At 41.7% G+C, this 25973-nt stretch overlaps 2 protein-coding genes across 5 annotated transcripts; both read right to left on the bottom strand.

The window, feature by feature from the left end:
* Nucleotides 1–1051: 1051 nt before the first annotated feature.
* Nucleotides 1052–7006, bottom strand: LOC113287400 (protein EMSY-LIKE 3-like). 4 transcript variants are annotated; one of them, XM_026536142.1, is made up of 11 exons: nt 6540–6598; nt 6186–6241; nt 5454–5659; nt 5254–5363; nt 4927–5143; nt 4608–4835; nt 4458–4526; nt 3752–3973; nt 2846–2914; nt 2696–2759; nt 1052–1530 (listed from the first exon to the last, which is right to left on the bottom strand). In XM_026536142.1, coding segments are annotated over exons 1-11 (1491 nt in total). In that variant the 5' UTR covers nt 6542–6598; the 3' UTR covers nt 1052–1282. The 4 variants fall into 4 exon arrangements, with proteins under 4 accessions (XP_026391927.1, XP_026391925.1, XP_026391924.1 ...); XM_026536140.1 differs by having other exon boundaries at nt 4957–5143; nt 6540–6556; XM_026536141.1 differs by lacking the exon at nt 1052–1530 and adding an exon at nt 1678–2093 and having other exon boundaries at nt 6540–6556.
* A 15779-nt stretch (nt 7007–22785) lies between these two features.
* On the bottom strand, nt 22786–23454 carry LOC113290762. The gene has a single exon (XM_026540344.1). It carries the CDS (start codon nt 23452–23454, stop codon nt 22786–22788), a length of 669 nt encoding a protein of 222 aa, XP_026396129.1.
* Between the last annotated feature and the right edge of the window lie 2519 nt (nt 23455–25973).

Below are 25973 nucleotides of genomic sequence, written 5' to 3' on the forward strand. Positions count from 1 at the left end.
TAAGCAGATTTGTTTTCATGAAGTACTGCACGAAAACAGGATAAATGGTATCGGGGAATGACCACTTGTTTATTCAGTGCAAAGAGACTACTGCCCCTATTTAATTTGGGAACGGAGGAACAAGAAAGGAAGGAAAATGGTTAAGAAAATCTGGAGTATGCTTCCTTTCGCAATTTGGTGGAGGTTTTGGAATGAAAGGAATTTTGACGACAAACAAAGACACTTAAATCAATTGATTGTTTCTGTAAAATGCACACGGGCGCTTCTTACTAAGTTGTTTGATGGGGTTCCTCTTTCTTCTCTAATATGCAATTGGAAAGCTGTAATGGGTATAAGCTAGCTTAGTTATTTTTGTGATTACTCACTTCTTAATTTGAATTTGCCATTTCGTCAAAAAATAAATAATAATGTACTAGTAAGAAGAAGAAACAGTTCAATATAACCCGAGGTTTAAATGTTGCAACACGTATATGTATGACGGTCATACTGAAGCCATTGGCATTGGCGTAAAGGATAAGACTTACTAAGGTCACTGGCATAGAGGATGAAACTCTAATTCTGAGAAATATACTATCATGCTTGGTCGCTCCTGGAAGCTTGCTCAAGTCTTAGAAAATCCAGATACATTCCAGTTTAATTTAGATAGTAATACAGATTTAATGAGAAGAAACATATTGGAAGGGAAATCCCTCAAAATTACAGTTCGAAGAAGTTGTTTGTAATTCGCTGTTGCTTTCTTGACTTACTATGGAGGTGCTGATGTAGTCGCTTTCTCTAAGCTCTTTATCCCTCTCGATCTCTGAATCCCCCAAAACCTGTTAAACTGGGCCGATGGGAACACACCTTTCACTTCGACTCCCATTACCCGCAAATCAACTTTTTCCCTTTACACAGTTTTTGCAAAGTGAATTTCCAAGGTTAAAAGAGCTATGACCACAATAATCTTAGCCGACAGAACTAGAATTTACATGTAGAGGCGAAGTTGCCAATCTATTACGAGAAAAGGAAAACTAAATTTCATTTAATTTCTAGTTCCAGGGAAAACAAAAACGACAACAACAGAGTGAACACTGGAAAACATTAAGATACAGAAGGACTAGTTTCGTAACTCATCTGTACAAGAATAAGATCAAAACGTCTTGGGTGCTAAATTACTTTACATCAAGTTAAGAACTAGTTTTACTCGGAAACTTTCTGGTCCGGTCACTGCCAGCTCACGGATTAGTTAAATTAAACTTACATTTGAAAGGATTCAAGGAGCATGACAAATTAGATTACAGCGTTAGACGTCAACGATGACCATCTCATCATCCTCATCATTATTTGAAGCTGCCACTCTAACCTCAAATCCTTGTTCACCACTCTCAGTCATCATCTCATTTCTTGTACCTAGAGTATGTCCATTATCACAAATACCACGGCCTTCTCCTTCAGTCACCATCCCATTTTCACTGATATCATGTTGTTTGTTTGGCAACACCAGATCCCTCCCCATTGGTGGCCCATGAGTATTTGCCTGTTTGCCATCATCTGCTCCCAGCAATATAACAAGAAATCAAATGTAATTTAATGAAAAAAATGAAATTTGTGCTACTCATTAGTCTTTGACAAGGAAGAGAACACAAGAATCCTCAATTGATCAGATATTGAACTGGTGCAATACTTGGGCTATTTATTACTGGGACGGTTGAATCTATTCACCACAATAAAATCAGATCCAAAATAATTTAAATACACATCCACACTCTTCTTGTAAATTTCTATTTTCATGCTGGACAGCAAATCCACCTACACATTGACCTAGCTCTCTACATATGGTTTTTTTATCAATAATTATACATAGAAACCAAATCTGATTACAGGTGCTAGATATATTATGTTACAGATACCACTTGGATAAGCTACTGCTAATGTATTAGAAGAAATCAACATAAATTAATCCTTAGAAATACAGGTACGATTACATTCACATATTGAGCACTTAAATACAATAATCGAACAAAATCATTCAGCCCAGAATTCTCCAAACGCAAATTCAGCTAAATGGTTCCAGAAATGTCAGTCTACTGCTCGCTTTTCAAGTGAGGATATTACTACAATAAGACATTGGGTAATTAGAGTAGAGAAAAACTGATAGAAGATCTCTTTCTAGGTGTTGAGTTACCAAGTGCAATACAATGATTTAATTCATTATATTTTTCAGCTATTTTTAATTTCAAAAAAAAATATACTAAAAAAACAGAGACTTCTTTTCACCCATCTACACACAACACACCAGCTGGTTGCATAATAAACAGAGTTGGATAAGATCCAGCCTTCAGTTTTCCTCTCTCCTTTAATTTTTTTGTTTCATTAATTTTCCTTTTTCTGGGAGAAGCTAGTCTTGTGTTCACTGACTTGTCATGGCCACGACAGAAAGAGTTGGACCTAGAACCAATTTCTCAGCATTAAGGAAGAGACCATACACTTTTTTAATTACTTATTATCTGTTGGTATTTACTCCGAGATAACCAACTGGTCCAACTTACACCAAACTCAGCAGTTGTGTTCTTTTTTGTTTTCCTATCTATATTACTTGGAGTAAATTTCAACAGCTTTCGTAGTTAAACGTCCAAAGCAAAGGTAGGCAGTAGCTGTGAAAAAACAGAAGATGCTAAATATAAAATTCTGAAGGATCAGGAAATATAGCTATTACCACTTTCCCCATCAGAAGCATCTGCAATCCTTGCAAGTGTATCAATTAATGTTTTCTCTTGGTTCTGCAATTACAAGCAATAAGATTTAACTTGCCATGTAAAATCAAGTGAAAGAAAAGTAACAATAAAAATTGAGGGTTTGTGCTTACTTTCAGCATCGTCATTGCCTTCTCAATCTCAAGAGGATCAGGGCGACTCAAAAGGAAAACCTTTTCCACCTGCCCATAATAACCAAGAACGGGAAATGCCATAAAACGATTAGCAATGTAAATTTCACGAGTTGCTCTAGGCTTAGACTGCATTCTAATATAGGACAAGTCAAAGACCCTTCTTCTTTCTCGAAGTTAAAACATGCACAAAACATATTAGATTCATCTAATATATTGAAATGGTAATTACATTTTCACCAATTTCAATCTATGTACAGAAGATATGATGAAATTCTGATACTGCATGATTCTTTTACAATCTCTAGAACAATATTACCTCTGTTTCAAAAATAGGCTTGTTTCATGTATAAAATTTCATACATGAAACAAGCCTATATTTTTTAAATGGATGGAGTATAAAATACTAGAATATAAACAATCTACTGCAAATTAAAGACTGAACACGCCAGCATCATATTAGATTAAATAATTCAGTAATCTTTAAAGTAGTTTTGCTGGCAGTTAGTTAAGATCACCTGAAGAATTACAAACTGAGAAAGTTTTCTAGGGCATTATGGAAAGTATTGCAGTAATTCTACTGTCATTAGCAAAAACTAAATGATCACTATTGAGGATCAGCATCAAAATGGTAAATTCACATACAATATTCAGTTTTACACCTGACTCCCCACCAAAGGGCTTCTACTTATATGTATGTGTGTATATAATATGTTCCCTTCTATGGCCATGCTTGCTATTGATGTAACATATTTATACCAACGAGAAAGGAAAGGTGCATAGAGTATCCAATGTTGGTAAGGTTGTCACTGTCAGTATCAGACAACAACCACACAGGTAGCTTAGATATTGAGATATTTGGACATTGAAGCCTTGGCTCAACCATACCTCCTTAACTACTGTTTCTGTGAGAATCATCTCAATATCATCCATATTCTTCTTTCCATTTGTATTTTGTAAGGGTAGAAGGTCCTTCTCCGGTTGAATCCTGTCCTCTCTCCCTTCCCATGGCACAACACCATCATGGTCCATGGACTTCTTCATTCCACGACCACCTTTTCGAGATATTCCCATGTTCTCGCCCTCCCACCTAATGTCTTCGGGGGAAATCTGCAGTTAAAATAGATAGTTTTAAACAGTCATATTAAAACATAACCCAGCTATAAAATAAAGTGAACAGTGTGGAAATGTATAGCAGAGAGAATAATGTAACCAAATATAAGAAATGATTACACAAGAATTGCCTTTGAGGATTCTGTCTAATCATATGTAAAGGGGCCATACATAAGAGAAACCACTAACCCTTGACTTGCACATGGTCCATCAGATACAATTTGGACTTTAAGTAAGTTAAGTGTGACTAATCAAACTGGATAAACACCAAGGATGTGAGTCATAAACCGACAAATAAACTATACATTGCCCGGCAAACAATAATTATCTTGGTGTTATCATGGAAAAAACATTTTTATTTAACAATATACAGGAACTGCTTCAAGGAACAGTAAATTGAAGCTTAAGCATTCAATAACAGACTTATTTGGAGATGTGATAAAGTGTCTTCTAGATTGTACTGAACATGTAGAATATTTACCTCATTGAGATTAACCCATTCAAATGCCTCATCATTTGTATGCATATCATACACGAGAGCATGTAAGCCCTGCCAAATATTCCAAATAGGTAATGTAGGTTAAAAACCTGCCAAAGACCAATATCACAAGCACTTCAAAGTCAAACACACCTGTATAGGATCATAATCAGTTATAACAGCTTCATAGAAGTTGTTATCCTCAGGCCACCTTGTCATCACCTTCCGCCCAATGTATGGATCAGAACTTCCAGCTCCCACGCGTCCATTTGTCACAAGTGCACCAGAAAGACCCCGATTAGGACGGAATCCCCTTCCAGCTGGACCAGTTAAAGGATACTGCACAGGCTTAACTAAGGATACACCAGGTAACGGCTGACCCTGTAAAATAAAAAAGAACATAAACCAAACAGATAAACATAATGTTAGTTTACACTTTATATAACACCTATACTACTAATATTTAACTTACTGATTTAGGCTTCTTGCCCCTAGCTCCTACCGCAACACCTCGTTTTCCAGAGGTTAACGTTGGCTGCATCGATGCAGCCAACATGTGTGGATTCAATGATAGAGAAGGCACTGAGTTTGATATCTTTTGCTTCTTGCGGAATGTTGCGACTATTGCATCATGAGTAGGTTGAGCAGTTGTGAGCATACCAGGCTGATGTCCTGCTTTTCTCCATTCCCTTAAGAAATTCCCCAAAAAATTCCAGTTAAAAGAACAACCAATTGATCGAAAATGCTGATAAAACAATGCCTATCAGAAAGACAACAACAGAGGTCACTTTCACCAGACCTTATCCTGATAACGATGTCATCTGCATTGACCCTTCCTAGAAGTTCCCTGTGTTCTTCATCCGATACTCTCAACTCTCTTCTAAGTTCTGTCATTAAACTTTCTTTTTCCTAAGACATATGCAACAACAACAAAAAAATGATAATCAAATTATATATGAGAAACATTGGCATGTGAACAATGTAAAGAAAGATATATACCCAAGAAATGGCATCAGATTGCACTTTAAAAGCCCTCAGAATTGAGATGTACGCATCTTGCTCAAGATGGTGGATTTGAGCCTCCATGTCGTTGTAAAATCTAGGGTGTGGAGCAGAACCAGCTATAGAAGATCTGCCATTGCCAGCCACCCGACCAACTCTTCTACCTCGATTTTGATTATTCGGAGGAAGATCATCCCCAGTGCCTGCAGTCATTATGAAGAAACTGATTAAGAAACTAAGAAGCACAAACATGACGTACACAATATGTACCTAAGAATCTAATTTAAATCTGAATGCAGCGAACTTTGATCAGGATTTACAAGACGAGATAATCACAAATTTTGCATGGATCTGCGATTGATTATGAAGGAACCCATGAGAGATAAATCGGCATACAATCAACCCATATGATCTTATCATACGAAGTCTATGAACAGAGTGGTTGTGAACTCCAGTCTTTCATAAGTTACAAGCTGCTATTCTATTGCTCTTGCACATTGTTGTACTTAACTAGTATCTGGCTTTCTAGAGGATTCTTTCTAACTCTCAGATAACTGAAGGTCTCTCCCGTAGCCATGTGAACATCCTTATCTATGTCACATTCATTCTTATTCCCCATCATTCTGTTCCGAACTAGCTAGTTCTACGAGTCACCAATTTAAAAGAGCTAAGGAAGCAAACACCGGACAATGAACACAGATTTTCTACAAGTTAAGAAACTTTAACTACCTAACTTTTGCAGCCAGTTGCTGTATACATTCTTCTCACGCACCTTCAGTAGCAACCTAGTTCAGCAACCCAAAGCCTCAGATAACAGAAAAGAGCCCAAACCCCAAAAAGTAATATTCAGCAAGGACAACAGTGAAGGGAAAATAAAAAATGGGGGAAATTTCTTTATGTTTTCTCTTTTCTTTTTTTTTGATGTATGAGATTCCAACTTTAATTTCATGGGAAACGAAGATTTACACTATCGGAAAAGCTTAATCACAAGAATTACTAGCAACACATTTAGTTAACAAACCCTAATTTCTTTTTTCCTCGGTCAAATGCAAAAACGCTATTCACCGTCTAAATTGATCTTACATAAAAGAATTTCTCCAGAGACAATTAGCGAAAACCCTACAAAGACCTAAACCCAAACCCTATTCCTGGAAAAGAGACGACGGAATTTCATAAGTAACAAAAAGAAATTCATAAAAGACATGAACTTTATAAAGAGCAACTAACCACTGCTGTCGGAGAGACCATAGTCCATAATAGCCAGATTTAAGAATACCTAGAGTATACTGGAAAAGGAAATTCTTCAGCTGAAACCACGATGAGTAAATCACGAGAGCTTTATCATTTGTTGATATTCTTTCCCAAAATTGATATAATAAATCTAAAATTAGGGTTTCGAGATGAAACCTATTCTTCTTCTTCTTCTGGTGGAAATGAGTAAGTAAGTAGCACCTACTATTGAAAAATGAAATTAGGGCTGATAGCCAGCCAAAAGTGAACCGACACAAACAAAGCGAAATCCAAAACGAAAAGCGAAACGAGATTTAGAAACTCACATTCCTTCATAGAGATGCCCCGCCCGGCGTATTTATATAGAAAGCAATGGTCACACATGCCTCTCGCACGTGGAACATCATTGAAATATTTACTTCCCCACCCCACACCCCTCATCCAAGATTTAATTTTCGTATCCTCCTTCCTTAACCCTCATTTAAAAATAGAACAAATAGAAAAAAGGCGCCCTCAGTTTTAAGATCTTTCAAAAATAGTCCTAAAAAGGATTATTCCAATTTTAGGTCCAGTTTTAAGATCTATCGAGCGAGTCTATTCAAGCTCCAAAGGAGTTTTTCTTTACATTTCACTTCAGAGCATCCTACGGTTCACGAATTCTTCGACAGTAGATCTAAAATCATTGTGTTGATGGTGGTTTTTAGTTCAGGATTAATATTGTAAGACTCTGTAGTTAATGTGTTGTCATTCTGCAAAAAAAGAGCCATTTAAAAGTGATGAGTGCCTAGGCCACTTTTACTTACATATATATTGAACAATTCAGTAAATTTATATATAAAATTTATCTAGAATGGTGCATGCAGCAACAATCCCAAATACTTTGTAAATTTTATTAATCTTCCGCCTACATTATTTACTGACGCATGGCTTACTGAGTATTTATTCTACGCCATGTTCCCAGTCGAACTCTTGATGTTGACATGATATGAAAATTAATGTTCGCTCGCAACTGAGTGGCATGAATTTCCCGAAGTGTCAGGATTAAGATGTGCAGAGAAGTACTTAATCAGAAGCCCGCAAAGTTATGCTGCTCTCTGAAACATAATTAGTGATTTTGTATGAACGCACAAAATTCACCAGAAATTGATTGATTTTTGTGCCAACCCACAAATTCAATATTTCTAACCTAATTTTACTAATTTACAAAAAAATAAGTCTTTTTGCGGTATGTGCAATATCTCAAACCCTAATGTTCGAGATCAAACCTAGGTAAGCTAGGAGATTGATCAACCATGGACTAGTAGGAGCAAAATCCTACCAAAAGTTGGAAAACAAGAAATAAAGAGGAACTACGGCAAATAAAAGCAGCAACAAAAGGAGGCGCGGCCATGCCACTTGGTCGGCCGGTTTGTCCTAACAGGCACTGCCCGTGGCCGATCGGCCACGCCCCACATTACTGCTTGCTAGCCCCCACTTTTCCATCAACCAATCAAATCGCTCCAAGAGCGCCACATACACTTTTGATTAAAAAGTGGAAGTTGGTTGGTCGACACAACTAATTCATTGAGGAATCACATATAGGTTGCCCATGTCAGTCCTAAAACAATCACGACTGTACGTTTTGGCCGACTGATTTATCAAGCCTAGCCGCCTCCCAACACAGTCGGACAAGCTCTGTGACATGCACTGGCGGGCCTACTTATGCCTCAGCCAATCGAAACCCTTACAACTTGCAAGCGGAGCCACTGACTGATTACTCAAAGAAGGTTGGCCGCCCAACGTTCAAAACCCTAATTTATGTTAGTGGCAGCATATTGCTGTCACAAAACGATCTCGGCCGTCCAACTTGGCTAGCCAAATTGACCGGCCCAGATCCAATTTTAGTCAGCCAATGAAATACCAACATGCTCTCCGGCGGCCTGCCTTCAGCCCTGGTCGATCGAATTGTTCAAGCCGGCAACTAGCGCCTCCAATCACTAACACAAAGTATGTTGGCCACACGGCTTCGAAACCTCAAGGTCAACCAACGGCAGTATATAACTGCCGCAAAGCAATCTCGGCCGTCCAATTTTTCCAGCCGGATTAACCGGCCTAGATTCAATATTAATCAACGGGCAAGGCGCGGGTATGCTCACCAGCGGCCCGGCTATTGTGCTGGCCGATCGGACAGCTCCCAGCACACAACTGACACAAAAAACCATTAGCCCCAAGTAGGTTGGCCACACGGCTATTAAACCCTAAATTGAATTAACGGCAGTATGTAACTGTTGCAAATCATCTCCATCGTCCAACTTCGCTAGCCGAATCAACTGGCCTAGATTTAATTTTAGGGGACCAATGAGATGTCGTCGTGATCATCGTCCACCTTTCTTCCATAAGGAACAATCGGCCAAGTCGATGCCTGCCTATGTGGCTCCTAAACAATCGCGCAAAAGTGACTAGTCCCGCTGCCAATAGGAATTTTAATAAATTCAGCAGCAACCGTTAAATGTCGCGGCCGTCCAACTTCGCTAGCCGAATTGACCGACCTAAATCAAATCTTAGGCGGCCAGTAAGATGTTGACGTGGTTGTCAGTCGTCACTCTCCTATAAGGACCGATCGGCCTACCTTTGACGCGCATGAACGGAGCAGCTTCTCGAAAATGGACGGTCATGCTCCTTTTAAGACATTAGGCTCCGTGACTAACTTAAACAAGCCTTATACAACGATGTTTCATGAGCATCAATTATTTTGAGCTTCTTGCTTAAAAGCGATGATTTATATGCATCGACTGCAATCGATATTTTATAAATAACAATTTTATAAAATAATTTAACCCTAAAGCATTAGATGCTATTTCTTGCGGCAAGTCTCACAACCCGAATTGTAGCATATGACCGCCCGCCGCCTAGCTTGCGCGTGATTGGTCAAAATAATTAGGTCTTACAAACAAGACCCACTCAGCAAATTGCTATGTATTTTTCTACAAAATACTCGATACATCAAACATGTCATAAACTTGGGGATGTTCATCGGGGTATTGGTCTGGCAGTCTACAGCATGCGGCTTGCAACACGCCCATTACAAGAAAGTGTCAGGAAAGGCGCGCAATTAGTGATGATAGAGAAGTAGTGGAACAAAACCACCCAGTCTTTTACTCATAGTGGAGACGTGGTTTTCACCATCCTACACGATACCACTCCTCCATCACTCATCTATTCCCAGTTCCTATGAGATCAGGGTGTGTTCGGCTATGACTTGTATAAATAGGGTTTCAACCTATTTCAACAGGGAAGAGAGGTTTATCAACACAAGTATCCAGAAAACACTAAGAACTTATAACTTACATTCCGCAAGCAAGTTCCACATTTCTGATACAAGTCATAAAAAGCCACACCTTCAGAGTTAACCATTCTGATCTCAACACTTTTTTCGCTTCCCTCCCTAAGATCAATCCTTCCCCTTCATTTTGTGACCAAAGCAAGACTGGAATGGAAATTTCTTTGTTTAGGCCAGGATTGTACAGATTGGTCTCTTGAATCTAAAAGTACTCCCGTGAAGTGCATTTGTTTAGGGTTTAGATTTGTTTCTCGGCGGTACAGCCAAATTTACCATTTTCAGCAGAATCAGTTTTACCCCAAAATAACTGGCGACCATAGTGGGAGACTAATCTCTCGGTTGCAAAATCAGTTTCTTAATTTTCATTACAGTTTTCTCAATTTCAAAAGGGTGGATCTTAGATCTAATTCAATCATCAAACTCAATTTAGGTTCAACAACCAATTTCAATTCTGGTGATCCGTTCGCTAAGAAGATTCATAGATGAAACGCCTTGGATATCCGAGCACCAGTAAAATCTCCCAGATGAAAGAACCAGAAAGCCTCGTAGAAATACAAGAAGACGTGACTACTACTTAGAAGGGCACAACGGCTTCTCTCGAGATCCGGATGGAGCAACCGCCTTTTCTGCAACACCATAAGTGTTATATGGAGCAAGTCGGAAACGCCTCAATGTTATCACTGATATTAATGTCGCCAAGATCCACACCCAGAGAGATAAAGGGAAGCTTCGCATAGCCGTTGTTCCAGTGTGGAGATAGTCGACAACAAATCTCAACACCAGTGGAGTCCTAGAAAGGCACCTGCAGAGATCACGAAAGCAAAGGTTTATCTCCATTCCACCACTACTACCATTTTATGGTCAGGAGTATCCGCTATCACTTCATCAGCAAAACGTGTAGATCTGGACCATGGCGTAATTCTGGGAATTCGTACATCTACAAAGGAGGCTTGACACATCTTCAAATCATCATAAATGGGTTCGCCTATTATTCCAACCCAAGCAAGAGCAAGCCCGAGACATCTTCAGATCTACTGGAGCCGACACGTCAGGAGAGAAGCCTCAAGAAGATAATGTTGCCTGTTGTTTGTGGGTGAAAACCGTTTCTGCTGAATTTGGTAATTTTGGGTGTGTGGATGAGAAACAAATCTAAACCCAAAACAATGTACTGCACATGAGTACTTTTGATTCGAGAGGTCAATTTGTACAATTCTGACCTAAACCAAGAAATGGTCGTTCCAGGCTTGCTTCGGTCACAAAGTGAAGGAGAAGGGTTGGTCTTAGGGAAGGAAGTGAAGAAAGTGTTGAGACCAGAATAGTTGATTCTGGAAGTGTAGGTGTTTCGTGACTTGTATCAGAAAATTGAACTGGCTAGCTGAATGAAAAGCTATTAGATGATTTCTGGATGTTGTATTCTTCTCCTGACCAAAACTTGTCCTTTGGTGGAAAATAGGTGAGACCTATTTATACAAGTCGCCACAAAACGTACCCTAGCCTCGTAGGAAGTGGAAACGATTGAGTGGTGGAAGAAGAGAGTAACGAGTAACGCCTGGAATTTATGTTTCCATAATGAAGGATGCGTTTACACCATTACTTCTTGCCATTACTAACCGCCTCGCTTTATGACACTTTCTGTAACGGGCGTATTGCACGCCGCACGCTGTAAACCGCCAGACCAATACCCTGATGAGTATCCCCCACTTTGTGACATGTTTTGATGTCTCGAGTGTTTTCGTGGAAAACATGTATCACTTTGTTTCGTGTGGCAAGCTAAATATGAGAGGCTTGCCGTAGTAAATAGCATATGTGATGCTAGGATCGTTTTGGCTAGTCGCCTAAAACTTGTCACGAGCGGAATGGCTCGGTGACGAATTTTGATGGCTGAGATTACATCTCATGAGGAAGAGTGGCCATTGATTATGGCCGCATGTTGTTGTATAGCGAAGTGGCTCCATTGGCATAGTAGCGCCTGGTGGAGCCATGACATAACTGCATGCTAGTGGTTGTGGCATGGCGGCATGCCAGTGGCCGTGGCATAGCGACATGCTAGTAGTCGTGGCATAGCGGCATGCTAGTAGTTGTGGCATGCCAGTGGCCGTGGCATAACGACATGCTAGTAGTCATGGCATGGTGGCATGCGAATGGCCGTGGCATAACGACATGCTAGTAGCCGTGGCATGGTGGCATGCCAGTGGTCGTGGCATAACGACATGTTAGTAGCCGTGGCATGGTGGCATGCCAGTGGCCGTGGATAAACTGTGGTCAGCAGTTCCCAGTTGTACTTTCCAGCACCGCTTCCCGAGAGAGTTTGGGGTTCTGGCGTGGTTTCTTCAGTATGAAAGAGTCGCTTGCCCGATACAACATGATTAAGGGATGTGAAGATATATTGACGTTGTGTCTCAGAGAGATAGAGAATTTCGCACACATGTTGCATCATGGATTGCACAATTTCGTGCACAGAGTCCCCAGAGACCATGCAACTCCTGACTGGAAGTGGATCTCTGTGCACTCTTTCATTGTCCATTCTAAGCTCCCCTACTTCTATCTTTTCTTTGAAGATATGCTTTAGCTTATTGTAGTCACTGGTCGGGTGGTGGAAAAATCTGTGGTAGCGGCAATATTTGGGGTTTGCCATTTCCTCTTTGGTTGGTGGGCTCCTGGTAGGAGGTAGCCTGATGGCGTCGTCTTGGATCCACGCTTCCAAGAATTAAATCACTTCCTTGATTGGGAACGGGAAATCCAAGACATTTTCTCCAGCTTCTTGATGTCGCATGGGAGCTTTAGCGGCGGTCGTCCGTGGCGGAACTGCCTGTCGTGTTGGTGCTGCGCGCTTGGATTTCTCTTCTGCCACTGGAGCCTTTCTTTTTCCTCCTTCGTATACCACACTCATAGAGGAGGGACTAGTGTTGTATTTCTTATTGATGAGGCGTCTATTTCCTCGAGTTTCACGTGTGTCCTCGCCTCTGGTCGTCCTGGTTCTTTCCAACAACGCTGGTGTTGTTGTGGCCGACCGTTTCGCAGCTTCATGAAGTTAAGAGAATGTCTGGAATCACAGATTCTCTAATAATAAGCGGTAGATGGGAATCATTCCATTGATGCAAGAATCCAGCAATTGTTGTTCGATCACGTTTGGGTCATGACAATCCAGTGCTTGAATTCTGAATCTTTTGACAAAATCATTCGGATGTTCGTTGTTTCGTTGGAACATCCTTCCTAGATCCGATAAGGTAATTTTCTCGGACACAAAGAAGTACTTCTCTTAGAAAGCCGTAACCATATCAGACCAATTGGATATGCTGCTTGGCGTAATGTTGTTGTACCTTGTGTATGCTCTTCCAGTAAGTGATTTCGAAAATTCCCTCAAACGGAGGACGTGATTTTGTTCGTTCTCCCCCAGGGACTCCAAGAATCAAGAAACATGTTCACGCGCATTACTGGTGTCGTCATACAGAGAGAATTGAGGGGAGGAGTACCCCCTTGGAAGAGGGATTCTTTGTACTTACGGAGGATACGGGGGTTGATGTTGATGCATGTCTATGGAATCGCTTTTGTCCCCGTTTCAGAGAAGTCGTTCCAAATCTTCTCGCGTGAGAAAATTGGACGGTTGATTTCTCTCCGCTTGAGTTTCTGGAAGAGTCTCTTCGTCTACAAAGGTGTGCCCTGTTGAGGTGTTGGCGCCAGGGGTATTGGAGGTGTTCCTCATTGGCTCTGGCTGGCGTGATTCTTGTGGTAGCCGTTCTGTTAGTGTCTTGAGAAAAAAAAGTACCTCTTTCTGAGTTGAGGCCATGTCCGTTTGGGCTCTAGCGAGAACCTCCTGCCTTTCCATCAAATCAACAATACTAATATAGGATTGGATTCCTCTGGCTCCTCCAGTTTCTCATCCTGACGGCGGAGTAGTTGTGGCTCTGGTGATAGTTAGAGGTGTCATACTTGACGAAACATTGGGAGCGGCGGCAGCGGCTCTGGTGATTGGAGGTGTAACACCTGAAGGAGTATTTTCCGCGGCAGAGGCTCTGGCTCTGGTAATAGAAGGCGTAACGCCTGAAGAAACATTCTCTATGTTGCTGGTGTTGACAGGTGGCGTATTAACACCACTGGAAGGAACGTTAACACCGACGATAATTTCAGCGCCAGTGTTCTCAGGGTTTGTTGCTGATCCGGACCTGAGTTCTACCATCTTGAGATCGGGGTTGAAAGAAAGAATCGGGAGTTTATAAATTGACATTGTAACCGAGAGATTAATCTCCTACTGTGGTCGCCAATTGTTTGTGGGTGAAAACCGTTTCTGCTGAATTTGGTAATTTTGGGTGTGTGGATGAGAAACAAATCTAAACCCAAAACAATGTACTGCACGGGAGTAATTTTTATTCGAGAGATCATTCTGTACAATCCTGGCCTAAACCAAGAAATGTCCGTTCCAGGCTTGCTTCGGTCACAAAGTGAAGGAGAACGGTTGGTCTTAGGGAGGGAAGTGAAGAAAGTGTTGAGACCAGAATAGTTGATTCTAGATGTGTGGGTGTTTCGTGGATTGTATCAGAAAATTGAACTAGCTAGCTGAATGAAAAGCTATCAGATGATTTCTGGATGTTGTATTCTTCTCCTGACCAAAACTTGTCCTTTGGTGGAAAATAGGTGAGAATTATTTATACAAGTCGCAACAAAACATACCCTGGTCCCGTGGGAAGTGGAAACGATTGATTAGTGGAAGAAGGGAGTAACGGGTGACGCCTGGAATTTATGTTTCCATAATGAAGGATGCGTTTACACCATTACTTCTTGCCATTACTAACCGCCTCGCTTTATGACACTTTCTGTAATGGGCGTATTGCACGCCGCACGCTGTAAACCTCCAGACCAATACCCTGATGAGTATCCCCCAGTTTGTGACATGTATTGATGTCTCGAGTGTTTTCGTGGAAAACATGTAGCACTTTTCTACGTGTGGAAAGTTAAAAATGAGAGGCTTGCCGTAGGTAAATAGCATATCTGATGCTAGGCTCGTTTTGGCTAGTCGCCTAAAACTTGTCACGAGTTGAATGGCTCGGTGGAGAATTTTGATGGATGAGATTACATCTCATGAGGAAGAGTGGTCATTAATTATGTCCGCATCTTATTGTATAGCGAAGTGGCGCCATTGGCATAGTAGCGCCTGGTGGAGCCATGGCATAACGACATGCTAATGGACGTGGCATGGCGGCATGCCAGTGGCCGTGGTATAGGGATGTGCTAGTAGCTGTGGCATAACGGCATGCTAGTAGCTGTGGCATGGTGGCATGCCAGTGGCTGTGGCATAGCGGCATGCTAGTAGTTGTGGCATGCCAGTGGCCGTGGCATAGCGACATGCTAGTAGTCGTGGCATGGTGGCATGCCAATGGCCGTGGCATAACGACATGCTAGTATCCGTGGCATGGGTGGCATGCCAGTGGTCGTGGCAGAGCGACATGCTAGTAGCCGTGGCATGGTGGCATGCCAGTGGCCGTGGAATAACGACATGCTAGTAGTCGTGGCATGGCGGCATGCTAGTAGCTATGGAATGGTGGCATGCCAGTGGCCGTGGCATAGAGACATGCTAGTATCCGTGTCATGGCGGCATGGTGGCATGCCCGTGGCTATGGCATAGCAGCATGTCAGTGGCATGGCCACGTATGTAATGTTGTAGCATAGCCAAGGTTAAGATTTGGCTCCGTGACTAAAGTTAAGGCTTGGCGGCATGGCCAAGGTTAGAGCTTGGCGTCGTGGACAAGGCTAGGGTTTGGCACTGTGGCCGAAATTAGGCGCCGTGGCCAGACTGGGATTTGATGCCGTGGCCAAAGGGTTTGGCGGCATGGTCGCTCAAAAGTTGCCAGAAGCCTGTTAGTTTGGTGGCGAACTTGGATGGCTGAGATTGCATCTCAGGAGGAAAGGTAGTCGTCGATCATGATTACCTTTAATTGGCAGTGGCACCTTTAACTTGTGCTAGCAGTATTGCGGCATGGATGGCATGGCTCGTGCATGCCTTTAAAACGGTTGCGCGCGTAGCCATAGCCACTGATATTTTGGCACGTTGGTGTGGAAGTCTTGCCTAAATTAGGGTTTGGTTTGTCGAATCCCTAATTAGCCTATATGGCACGTCGCACGGGGTGAGTGGCCATGTTTGGCGCGTTTGGCATGTGCATCTGGCATGTGTTCCTGGTATGTTCGTTCGACATGTTTGGCATGCTGGTGCGTTTTTGGGAAGCCATTTGGCTTTGAAGCCATCTGGCGCGATTTCTTTCTTTTCAACACTGTGGAGAATTTAAAGTAACCTGATTGGTTAATGTAAGAGGGCCGACCAGGCATGGGCGTGGCTACACTTCTGTGTGAGTGTGGCGTATTTAAAACGACTTGATTGGTCGATGGGAAGTGGGGCCATCAAGCTACGGGGGTGGCCACACTTCCAGTGCGCTGTGGCGGATTTAATCGCCTAGTTTGGCTAAGCATAGTTTTTTGACCAACGGGGTCTAGTGCACTGCGCGAGGCGCGAAACCCTAATTTTGTAAATTAGTTGGGTTTATGAGTTTTTTGTGAGTTATCACAATAATTGGCTGGATTTTGTGTGCTGCCACAAAAATCCTTATCTACAGAATGCAGTGTGTTTTCCATCTGAGCATTTCGTGCGATGGCCTTAACTTTGGTACTTGGAGGTTCATGCTACTCCGCTGCGAGTGAAACACAAATCCATCATGCCATACCGATATTAAGGGTTCTGCCGGAGAACATAACACATGGAAGTACTCAGTGAGTCTTGTATTGGCGAGGTGCCGAAATTTACAGAGTGTTTGGGATGGTTGCTACATTCTCCAGTCTGGATAAATTTCATGTAAATATATTGAATGGCTCAATAAATATGCTGGTGGAGAGGTTAGCACTCAAGGCACCATTTTCTTGCAGAGTGACGTCAGATGCAAGGTTTTACGATTTTAACCCTAAGCTAAAAACCACCATTAACACCTGCATCGTCATGCCGGGAAAAAAAATCCGTGTTAAGTGCATATTTTGAATATATTTAGTGTCGAATCCATGCTAGTAATTGCTATATATTCTTGCGAATTATTGTATATTACTCTTGTTTTCTTTTATTTATGTTTTGCTTGGTGAATCATCCGAAAAGAAGTGAAAAAAGCTATAAAAGTGAAGTCTACAAGTGGAGAAGGGGCCAAATATCAAGTGGAACTCGCTCAAAGTCAGGATTTCTTCCCATCCTCTTGAAGAAGATGCGAATACGAAGCCAACAACGAAAAAATGGGGTCAATTTGATGTCATATGAAGAAGTTATGGGCGAAACAATAATAAGTTGGAATGAAGATGGCTAAGGGGCATCCACTTTAGTAAGGGGCAGACACATTTTCAAATGAGCTGCTAATTACAGTCAGATCCTTTACTTGGGGGAAACCAGGAATTCAAATGATGTTAAAGGCACCAGCCATTTGGTTCAGGACAGCTGCCTTCTTCCACGCGATTTCTTCTCCGGTTCACGGCCAGTTTCTCTGGTTGTATTTGAGTTCATATGCATGGATGTTATCATTGCCAATGGTGATTACTGAGAAGGCAGGGAACGAGGTAAGAGATAGCCGAAGTTGAGCTGGTGGTAGTTTTCCGATCGATGGAGCTTGGCAGAGGTGATCATAATGGTTGATCGATGATGGAGAGTATGTTGCTGTTGGTGCTTGAGCTGGTGACTGCCGGGGTAGGTAGGTTGGCTGGTAGTATTGACGAGAAGTGAACTTTGCTGAGTATTTTTTGGTTTCCGAGGAAAACAGGGGAAGTGATGAGACAACGATGGGAGTTGGTGGTCCGTGGTTGCGAGAGAAGATGGAACTGATGCTGGAAGTAATAATGAACGGAAGTTGATGTTCAGCTGAAGTGCATAATGGATTTGATAGCTAACGACAGCGATGATAATGATGGCTGGAGGTTGCATGGAGATGGATAAGTTTTGGTTGATGGCAGCGGATGATGGCAGTGAGAAGATGATCGTTTTCTGTCAATCTCAGAGGGAATGAAGAGTTTGCTGGTGGAATTTTGGACCGAGCTAGACGGATATGGAAGGATAGAGTATATGCATGGAGAGATTGGCAGACAAGGTGAAGCTGTTGTCAGATAATATCCATGCAATGAGAAACAAACAACTGCAGTAATGGCTTGAGACGCGTTAGTACGCTGTCCTTAAAGCGTTATTTGCTCCTACTCTTCAGAGTTGTTGATAGGATTGATCGGAAACCGCTTCACAGGATACTAACAAGCCTTTATGTGAATCGACAATCAACAAAGTTGACCGTTCACCTCGAACTCTTATTTATGTAGTAATTTACATACTAATACTAATACTTTCAAGGAAGGATTGCAGAGATTGAAGAGAACAAGAAATGTTACTGGGAGATTCTGTATATCATTATCATGGTTTGGCTTGGTTTATATAGATGCCGAAAAGACATGTTTAATGCCTGTTAAGTATCGTACAGACACCTCTTTTCCCAAACCAATGATTATATACACAACGTTTCAAAGATTTGGATTTCAAATCTTTCAGGGATATGGAAGTTACGGAAAACTGTCAACAACTGTTAATGCTTATCCCTGGAACGTCAAGTTTCTATACAGGCACAATTCTCTTTCAAAGGGACTCTTCCTTTTATATTTAATCTAACTGAAAACAAATATTTGATATGAAATCATATAAATATCTAACAATCCCCCAGTAGATTAAATATAAATTTAACTTTAGTCGATCCTTGTTTCTACGCATACACATAGGTGTCAGAACTGACTAAACCTTTGGTTAGTGTTGATGTTTCAAAGCTCAATCGAAGTAAATGGTGGCAGTAGCTTTTAAACCAATACTTCAAAATGAAAGAGCCGGAAAAATCACACACACAAAAACAACTTTATTCATAAGAGTTTGTTAGAGTTTTTGGTATAATGCCTTCCCCTCTTTTGAGAGATAATGGCCATATATATTATTATGATTTTTGGTCAATTAAGGAGAATATCCTGTGACCGTAAATAAGGTAGAGTATCTTCTATTACACCCCCTTAGTCTGAGCGGGAGAGGAACAAATGCTAAGACTAGAACGAAAATTAATAAACAATTGTCTTGGAAGACCCTTCGTGAAGATATCATCATATTGATGTTCGGAAGGGATGTGCAAGACACGATTATCACCAATACGAACCCGTTCACGAACAAAATGAATGTCAATCTCCACATGTTTTGTGCGTTGATGTTGGACCGGATCACCAGACATGTAGACAGCACTCACATTGTCACAATACACCAGAGTGGCCCGTTGTAATGGCATATGTAACTCAAGAAGTAAATTCCGTAGCCAGGTCGTTTCAGCCACAACATTAGCGACACCCCTGTATTCTGCTTCAGCGCTGGAGCGAGACACCGTTGCTTGACGTTTGGAAGACCAAGAGACAAGATTGTCTCCAAGAAAAATGCAGTAACCAGATGTTGATCGGCGTGAGTCAGGACAGCCCGCCCAATCAGCATCAGAATAGGCGGTGAGGCCAGAGATATTCGAAACCGAGAGAGACAGACCATGATCAATAGTGCCCTGAAGGTATCGAATAATGCGCTTAATGGCTTGCATGTGTGGCTCCCGAGGGTCATGCATAAATAAACATACCTGCTGAACCGCATAAGATATATCCGGTCGAGTGAAAGTGAGGTATTGTAATGCTCCGGCCAGACTACGGTATAAAGTAGGATCCGAAAGTGCTGGTCCAGAAGTAGCACTGAGCTTAGAGTGCGTGTCAACCGTAGTTGCTACTGGTTTGCAGTTCGTCATGGATGCACGAGCAATGATGTCCTTTGTGTAGAGTGACTGAGATAAAAACAACCCTGAGGAAGAACGAGAAGCAGTAATATCCAAAAAATGATGTAACGGGCCAAGATCAGTCATAGAAAATTCCAGTTTCATCAGGTCGATAAAGCGGGCTAGGAGAGCATCAGTAGAGGCAGTGAGTATGATATCATCAACATATAGTAATAAGTACGTAGTTTCCCGGCCGGACCGGTAAATAAAGAGAGATGGATCACAAACACTACCCCGAAAACCACAACCTGTGATGAAAGTCGCAAACCTCTGGAACCACGCCCGAGGCGCCTGTTTGAGTCCATAAAGAGAACGGCGAAGACGACAAACATAATCAGGTCGAGCAGGGTCAACAAATCCCGGAGGTTGATGCATATAAACTGTCTCAGACAAGTCCCCATGTAGGAAAGCATTCTTAACGTCCAATTGGTGAATCGGCCAAGATCTTGATGTGGCAATGCTGAGAACGGTACGAATGGTGGCAGGTTTAACAACCGGACTGAAAGTCTCAAAACAATCAACCCCAACCTGTTGAGATTTACCATTGGCAACAAGACGGGCTTTGTATCGCTGCAATGTACCATCTGCATTAAACTTGTGACGAAATAACCACATGGAACGAATAATATGAGATCCAATAGGTCGTGATACTAGGTCCCAAGTGTTAGTTTTTAACATAGCAATAAACTCATCTAGCATGGCCTTGGTCCAGTTGGGATCCCTAAGAGCATAAAGGTGAGATTTTGGAAAATTGGAGATATGCTGTTGTGTCTGAACATTGATATTCAATCGGTGAATGGGACGGAAGATTCCACGAGATGCACGAGTAACAGGGCGAGAGGAGTTGGCTGAAGTGCCAGGCTGAGCGGAAGATGGAGGCGTGACCGCCTGGATAGTGCAGTCAGGCGATGAAGTGGTGCAGTCAGGCGCTGTTGCAGGTGCTGAAGTGTTGCTGTCAGGCTCTGTTGCAGTGACAGTACTCACTGAAATGTTACTGTCAGGAGCTGTGGGAGCTGACTGCTGCTATGGGGGAATGTGGAGGTGAGGTGCTGTAGTGGAACGACGATGAGGAGGTGTGTAGGGCTGTATTGCAGGAGACAGAGTATGTGCAGTGGCGGAAGATGGTGGAGCAACGTCTGGGCGCTGCTGTGTAGTAGAGGAAGGAACTGACGTAGCGACGGAAGGTGGCTGGACAGTAGGATGAGGAGATGTTGGGTAACAGAAACGAATGGGAAGGAGAGTGGAAGATGGTGTAGAGGGAGAGTCTTGAAAGTTTGATGAAGTAGAGACAGTGTTCTTGAATGGAAACACGTTTTCATCAAAGGTCACATGACGAGACAAGATGATTTTGTTAGTGGCTAAGTCGAGACATCGATAGCCACGGTGATGAGTTGGAAAACCAAGAAAAACACACTTAGTGGAACGAGGAGAAAGTAGTGGTAGCGGAAAGATTGGGATAGCAAAGGCAACCAAAAGTACGAATATGAGAGTACGTTGGTTGACGTTGATAGAGAATGGACACCGGAGAAGAGAAATTTAGGATTTTGGAAGGAAGAATGTTGTGGAGGTAGACGGCCATGTGTAGGGAGTCGGCCCAATATTTGGGAGGGACAGATGCATGAGACATAAGCGTGCGAGTGATGTCATTGACACGACGAATCATTCGCTCAGCTTTGCCGTTTTGAGAGGAGGTATGAGGGCATGAGAAACGGAAAACTAACCCATGTTTGTGAGCAAAATCATGAAACGATGAGTTGTCGAATTCACGACCCATGTCACACTGAAAAGATTTGATTTCACGTTCAAACTGAGTTTTAACGAAGGAACGAAATTCCAAGAACTTGGTGTAAACTTGGGATTTTAATTTGAGAGGAAAGATCCATAGATAATTTGTGAAGTCATCTAACAATATAAGATAGTAATTAAAACCAGTCTCAACATGTAATGGTGAGGTCCATAAGTCGCTATGAATGATATCAAAAGGAGCAAAAGTAACAGAATTTGATTCAAAAAATGGCAGACGAACATGTTTACTAACTTGACAAGAATGACAAAGTTTGGTAGACTGATTTTTATTACATTGAATTGAAGAGTTTGCACGTAAATTATCTAAGATAGCTTTCCCTGGGTGGCCAAGACGGCTGTGCCAAATGTCATGAGAGCACACGACAAGGGATATAGGATGAGACAGAGACGATGTTGAAGGTGATACGACAGAGGCAGTAATAGGATAAAGCTCCCCGGAACTGTTACATCGAAGGAGAATCTTCCTCGAATTCAAATCCTTCACAGAAAAACCAGACGGATCAAATTCAACAGACACATGATTATCAGTGGTGAATTTACGAACAGAAACCAAGTTTTTGATTATGTCGGGAGCAACAAGAGTATCTTTGAGCTTTAGGGTGCGGGACGGAATATCTATGAACTTGGTACCGGAGGCAGTGACTGGAATACTGTGGCCATTGCCAACTAAGATGGAATGAATATTACTAGTATTAAAAACAGTATTCAAAGTACCTGAATCCGCAGTGAGATGCGATGTAGCACCGGTATCCATATAGAAAGCGTCGTCAGGTGAGTATAAACTCATGGAGCTGTACGCTTCCGCAATGTCACTGGGTTGAAGATATTCCGTGGATGGAGTTAGGTATGCCTGTGCACGTCCAACGCCAGAGGTTCGACCGCGTGACTGACCAGTACGGCCACGGCCTTGGAAGGAACCGCGCCTGGAAGGTTGCTTCCAATGTGTTGCCGGAGGTGCTGTAGGATACGGACAAGGTGGCACTGCCCATTTTGGTGGACAGTGGATGTTGTACGTAGGATGAGGTGCACCGTAGAGATGGTAAGGGGGCGGAGGTGTTGGCAGTAGGGGCAGTTCGGTGGCTGGAGTAGATGAGCGATGGCCACCACGTCTGGCATGACCACCACGCTGTGAGCGCTAGTTGTTGCGGTCTGTGGGTGGAGCTGCAGCGGCAAGAGCAGTAGGTGCAGACTGTGATTGCTGTTGGGAGCGTCGAATCTCTTCGGTACGCAGCTGAGATCGAGCGGCATCAAACGTCGGCATTGATTGTTGGATAAAAGAGGCTACCGTGTTGTATTCCTCCGGAAGGCCGTTGACAAGTTGAATCACAAGGCGTTTATCATCCATGGGAAAGTCAAGATCAAGTAATCGATCGGACAAGGATTTGAGCTTATCGCAGTAATCATCAATACTAGTGCAATCAATAAATTTAAGATTGACAAACTTACGTTCAAGAGTCGCAGCGCGGTTACCTTTGTTGTCTTGAAAGAGTTTCTTAAGATGATTCCAAAGTTCTTTAGCAGTTTTGCCAGATTTGAGGACGGTGAGCATTAAATCCTTGGCCATGGTGGAGAACATCCACTGTCGACAGAGAGCGTCGAGTTGGAGCACGGTGTCGGCGTCAACATATGCAGGGGGTTTGTCTCCATTGATGAGAAAAAGAAGGCGATGAGCCTGAAGATGGAGTTCAAACAGAAAAACCCAAGATGAGTATTCATCCTGTTTGATGTCTAGGATAATATGGATTAGGGTTTTGATGTTGTTGATAGCAAACGCCGGATGGACTGTCTTTTTATCTCCTGCCATTGTTGATTTTGGTGAAGAAGGTGAAGAAGAAGAAGAAGAAGAGGATCGGCTATTAGGTCGATACCATGTTAGAGTTTTTGGTATAATGCCTTCCCCTCTTTTGAGAGATAATGGCCATATATATTATTATGGTTTTTGGTCAATTAAGGAGAATATCCTGTGACCGTAAACAAGGTAGAGTATCTTCTATTAGAGTTCATTATTCTCTTAGCACTTTTATAGCCTTGTGCTAGCCTGGTTTTCATGAGCAACCCCAAGAGAAACCTATAACTCTTATGAGAAGCGGCACCACTTCTATGCTCATATAGGTGAAATTCTTCCAGTTTTCCTGTTATATTTCGAAAACTTGTTCACAATGAACTGAATTCCATTAAGATCTTATATAAATCAACCTTCCTACTCATAACGCGAACACTACTCACAACCGGGACAACTAAATGTAGTGTTGAATCTAGTCACCATTTACTTCGATTGCATTTTGATCTCACATATGAGATAGTGATTATGCCATCCAGTATTAACTGCCTCACATAATCATGTCGTAGACTAATATGTCTAGAATTTCCATTATACGTACTGCTGAATGCCCTTGATAAAGCTGCTTCACTGTCGCAATGTATTGAAATTGCTGACGAAGGTTGTATAGGAAAAGGAGTATCGATTAGAAAATTCCTTGACCACTCATCCTCTCTACCAGTGGCGGCCAATGCTATAAACTCCGACTCCATTGTCGAATGAGCCATACATGTTTGTTTCTTGGAAGCCCAAGAAATTGCCCCTCCACCTAGAGTGAAAACCCAACCAGTTGTAGAGCTATTATCTTTAATACTGGTTATCCAACTTGCATCGGTATAACCCTCTAGTACAGCAGGGAACTCATTGTAAAACAAACCAAAACTAGAAGTTCTCTTTAGATAACCAAGAACTCTCCCAATGGCTTTCCAATGCTCTAGGCTTGGTCTACATGTATATCTACTCAGTTTAGAAACCGCGTAAGCGATATCAGGCATGGTACAATGCATTATGTACATTAAACAGCCTATAACACTTGTATATTCAAGTTGCGCAATTGCCCTGCCATTATTCTCACTCAATGTAATACTTGAATCAAATGGTGTGTTTGCTTCTTTAAATTTCAGGTGCTGAAATTTAGTTAGCACTTTCTCAATATAATGTGATTGGGACAAAGCATAACCCCCACCATTTCTCTTAACTTTGATACCCAAAATTGTATTAACTTCACCAAGATCTTTCATCTTGAAATTAGAGTGAAGATAAGCTTTGGTTTCATTTACACCATCCATGTTGTTGCTGATGATTAACATGTCGTCAACATACAAACATATAATAACAATGGATTCTTTATAAACCTTAGAATATATGCATTTATCAGCAATATTATGTTTAAAACCAAAAGATAAGATACGAGTATCAAATCTATCATGCCATTGCTTTGAATCCTGTTTTAAACCGTATAAAGATCTAACTAGTTTATATACCTTATTTTCTTGTCCTGGTAAGACATATCCTTTAGGTTGTTCCACGTAAACTTCTTCATCAAGATATCCATTCAAAAATGCAGTTTTCACATCCATTTGATGCACATGTAAGTGAAAAATAGATGCTTATGCAAATAAACCCTAATTGAGGCTATCCTTGCAACAGGTGCATAGGTGTCGAAATAATCAATACCTTCTTTTTGCCTAAAACCCCTGGCTACTAATCTAGCTTTAAAGATTCGAATATAACCATCAGTATAATATTTCTTCCTGAACACCCATTTACAATCTATAGCTTTTGAACCCTGCGGTAAATCAACATAAACCCATGTACCATTTGACATGATAGATTATATTTCATCGTCTGTTGATTCCTTCCAGAATGCTGCATCTCTAGAAGACATGGCCTCACTGTAAGTTTTGGGATCATCTTCTATATTCAGAACTAATGGCATTTTATTAGTGACTTTTTCTAAATCACCCTCTACTAAAAATGTTATTGCACTTGTATCAATAAAATCTGGATGTAGAGGCTTTGCCTTTTTAGGTCTACTACTCCTTCTAGATTCAATATGCTCATTATGATTTTGATCCTCTACAAGCCTTTGTTTATGTGAGATGCCAAGCTGTGACGAATTTAAAGGTAAATCCTCAATTCTATTGTTACTAGAAATTTGTTCTCAAAAAATTCTACGTCTCTAGATTCCACAATAGAATTTGTCTCCAAATCTAGTAATCTGTAACACTTATTGTTCTTTGCATAACCAACAAAAGTACTCTTAATAGCCCTAGGTCCTAACTTGGTTCTCTTAGGATCTGGGACTCTGTAGTATGCTAGACACCCCCACACTTTCATGTATCCTATGTTAGGTTTCCTACCTTTCCATAATTCATATGGAGATATTTTAGTTTTCTTTGATGGAATCCTATTAGGTACATGACAAGCAGTAAGAAGAGCCTCACCCCATAGATTGTTTGGTAAGTTCGCATTAGAAAGCATACAATTAACCGTATCCACAA

This window comes from Papaver somniferum, chromosome 6, assembly GCF_003573695.1.
Source record: "Papaver somniferum cultivar HN1 chromosome 6, ASM357369v1, whole genome shotgun sequence".
NCBI lineage: Eukaryota > Viridiplantae > Streptophyta > Magnoliopsida > Ranunculales > Papaveraceae > Papaver > Papaver somniferum.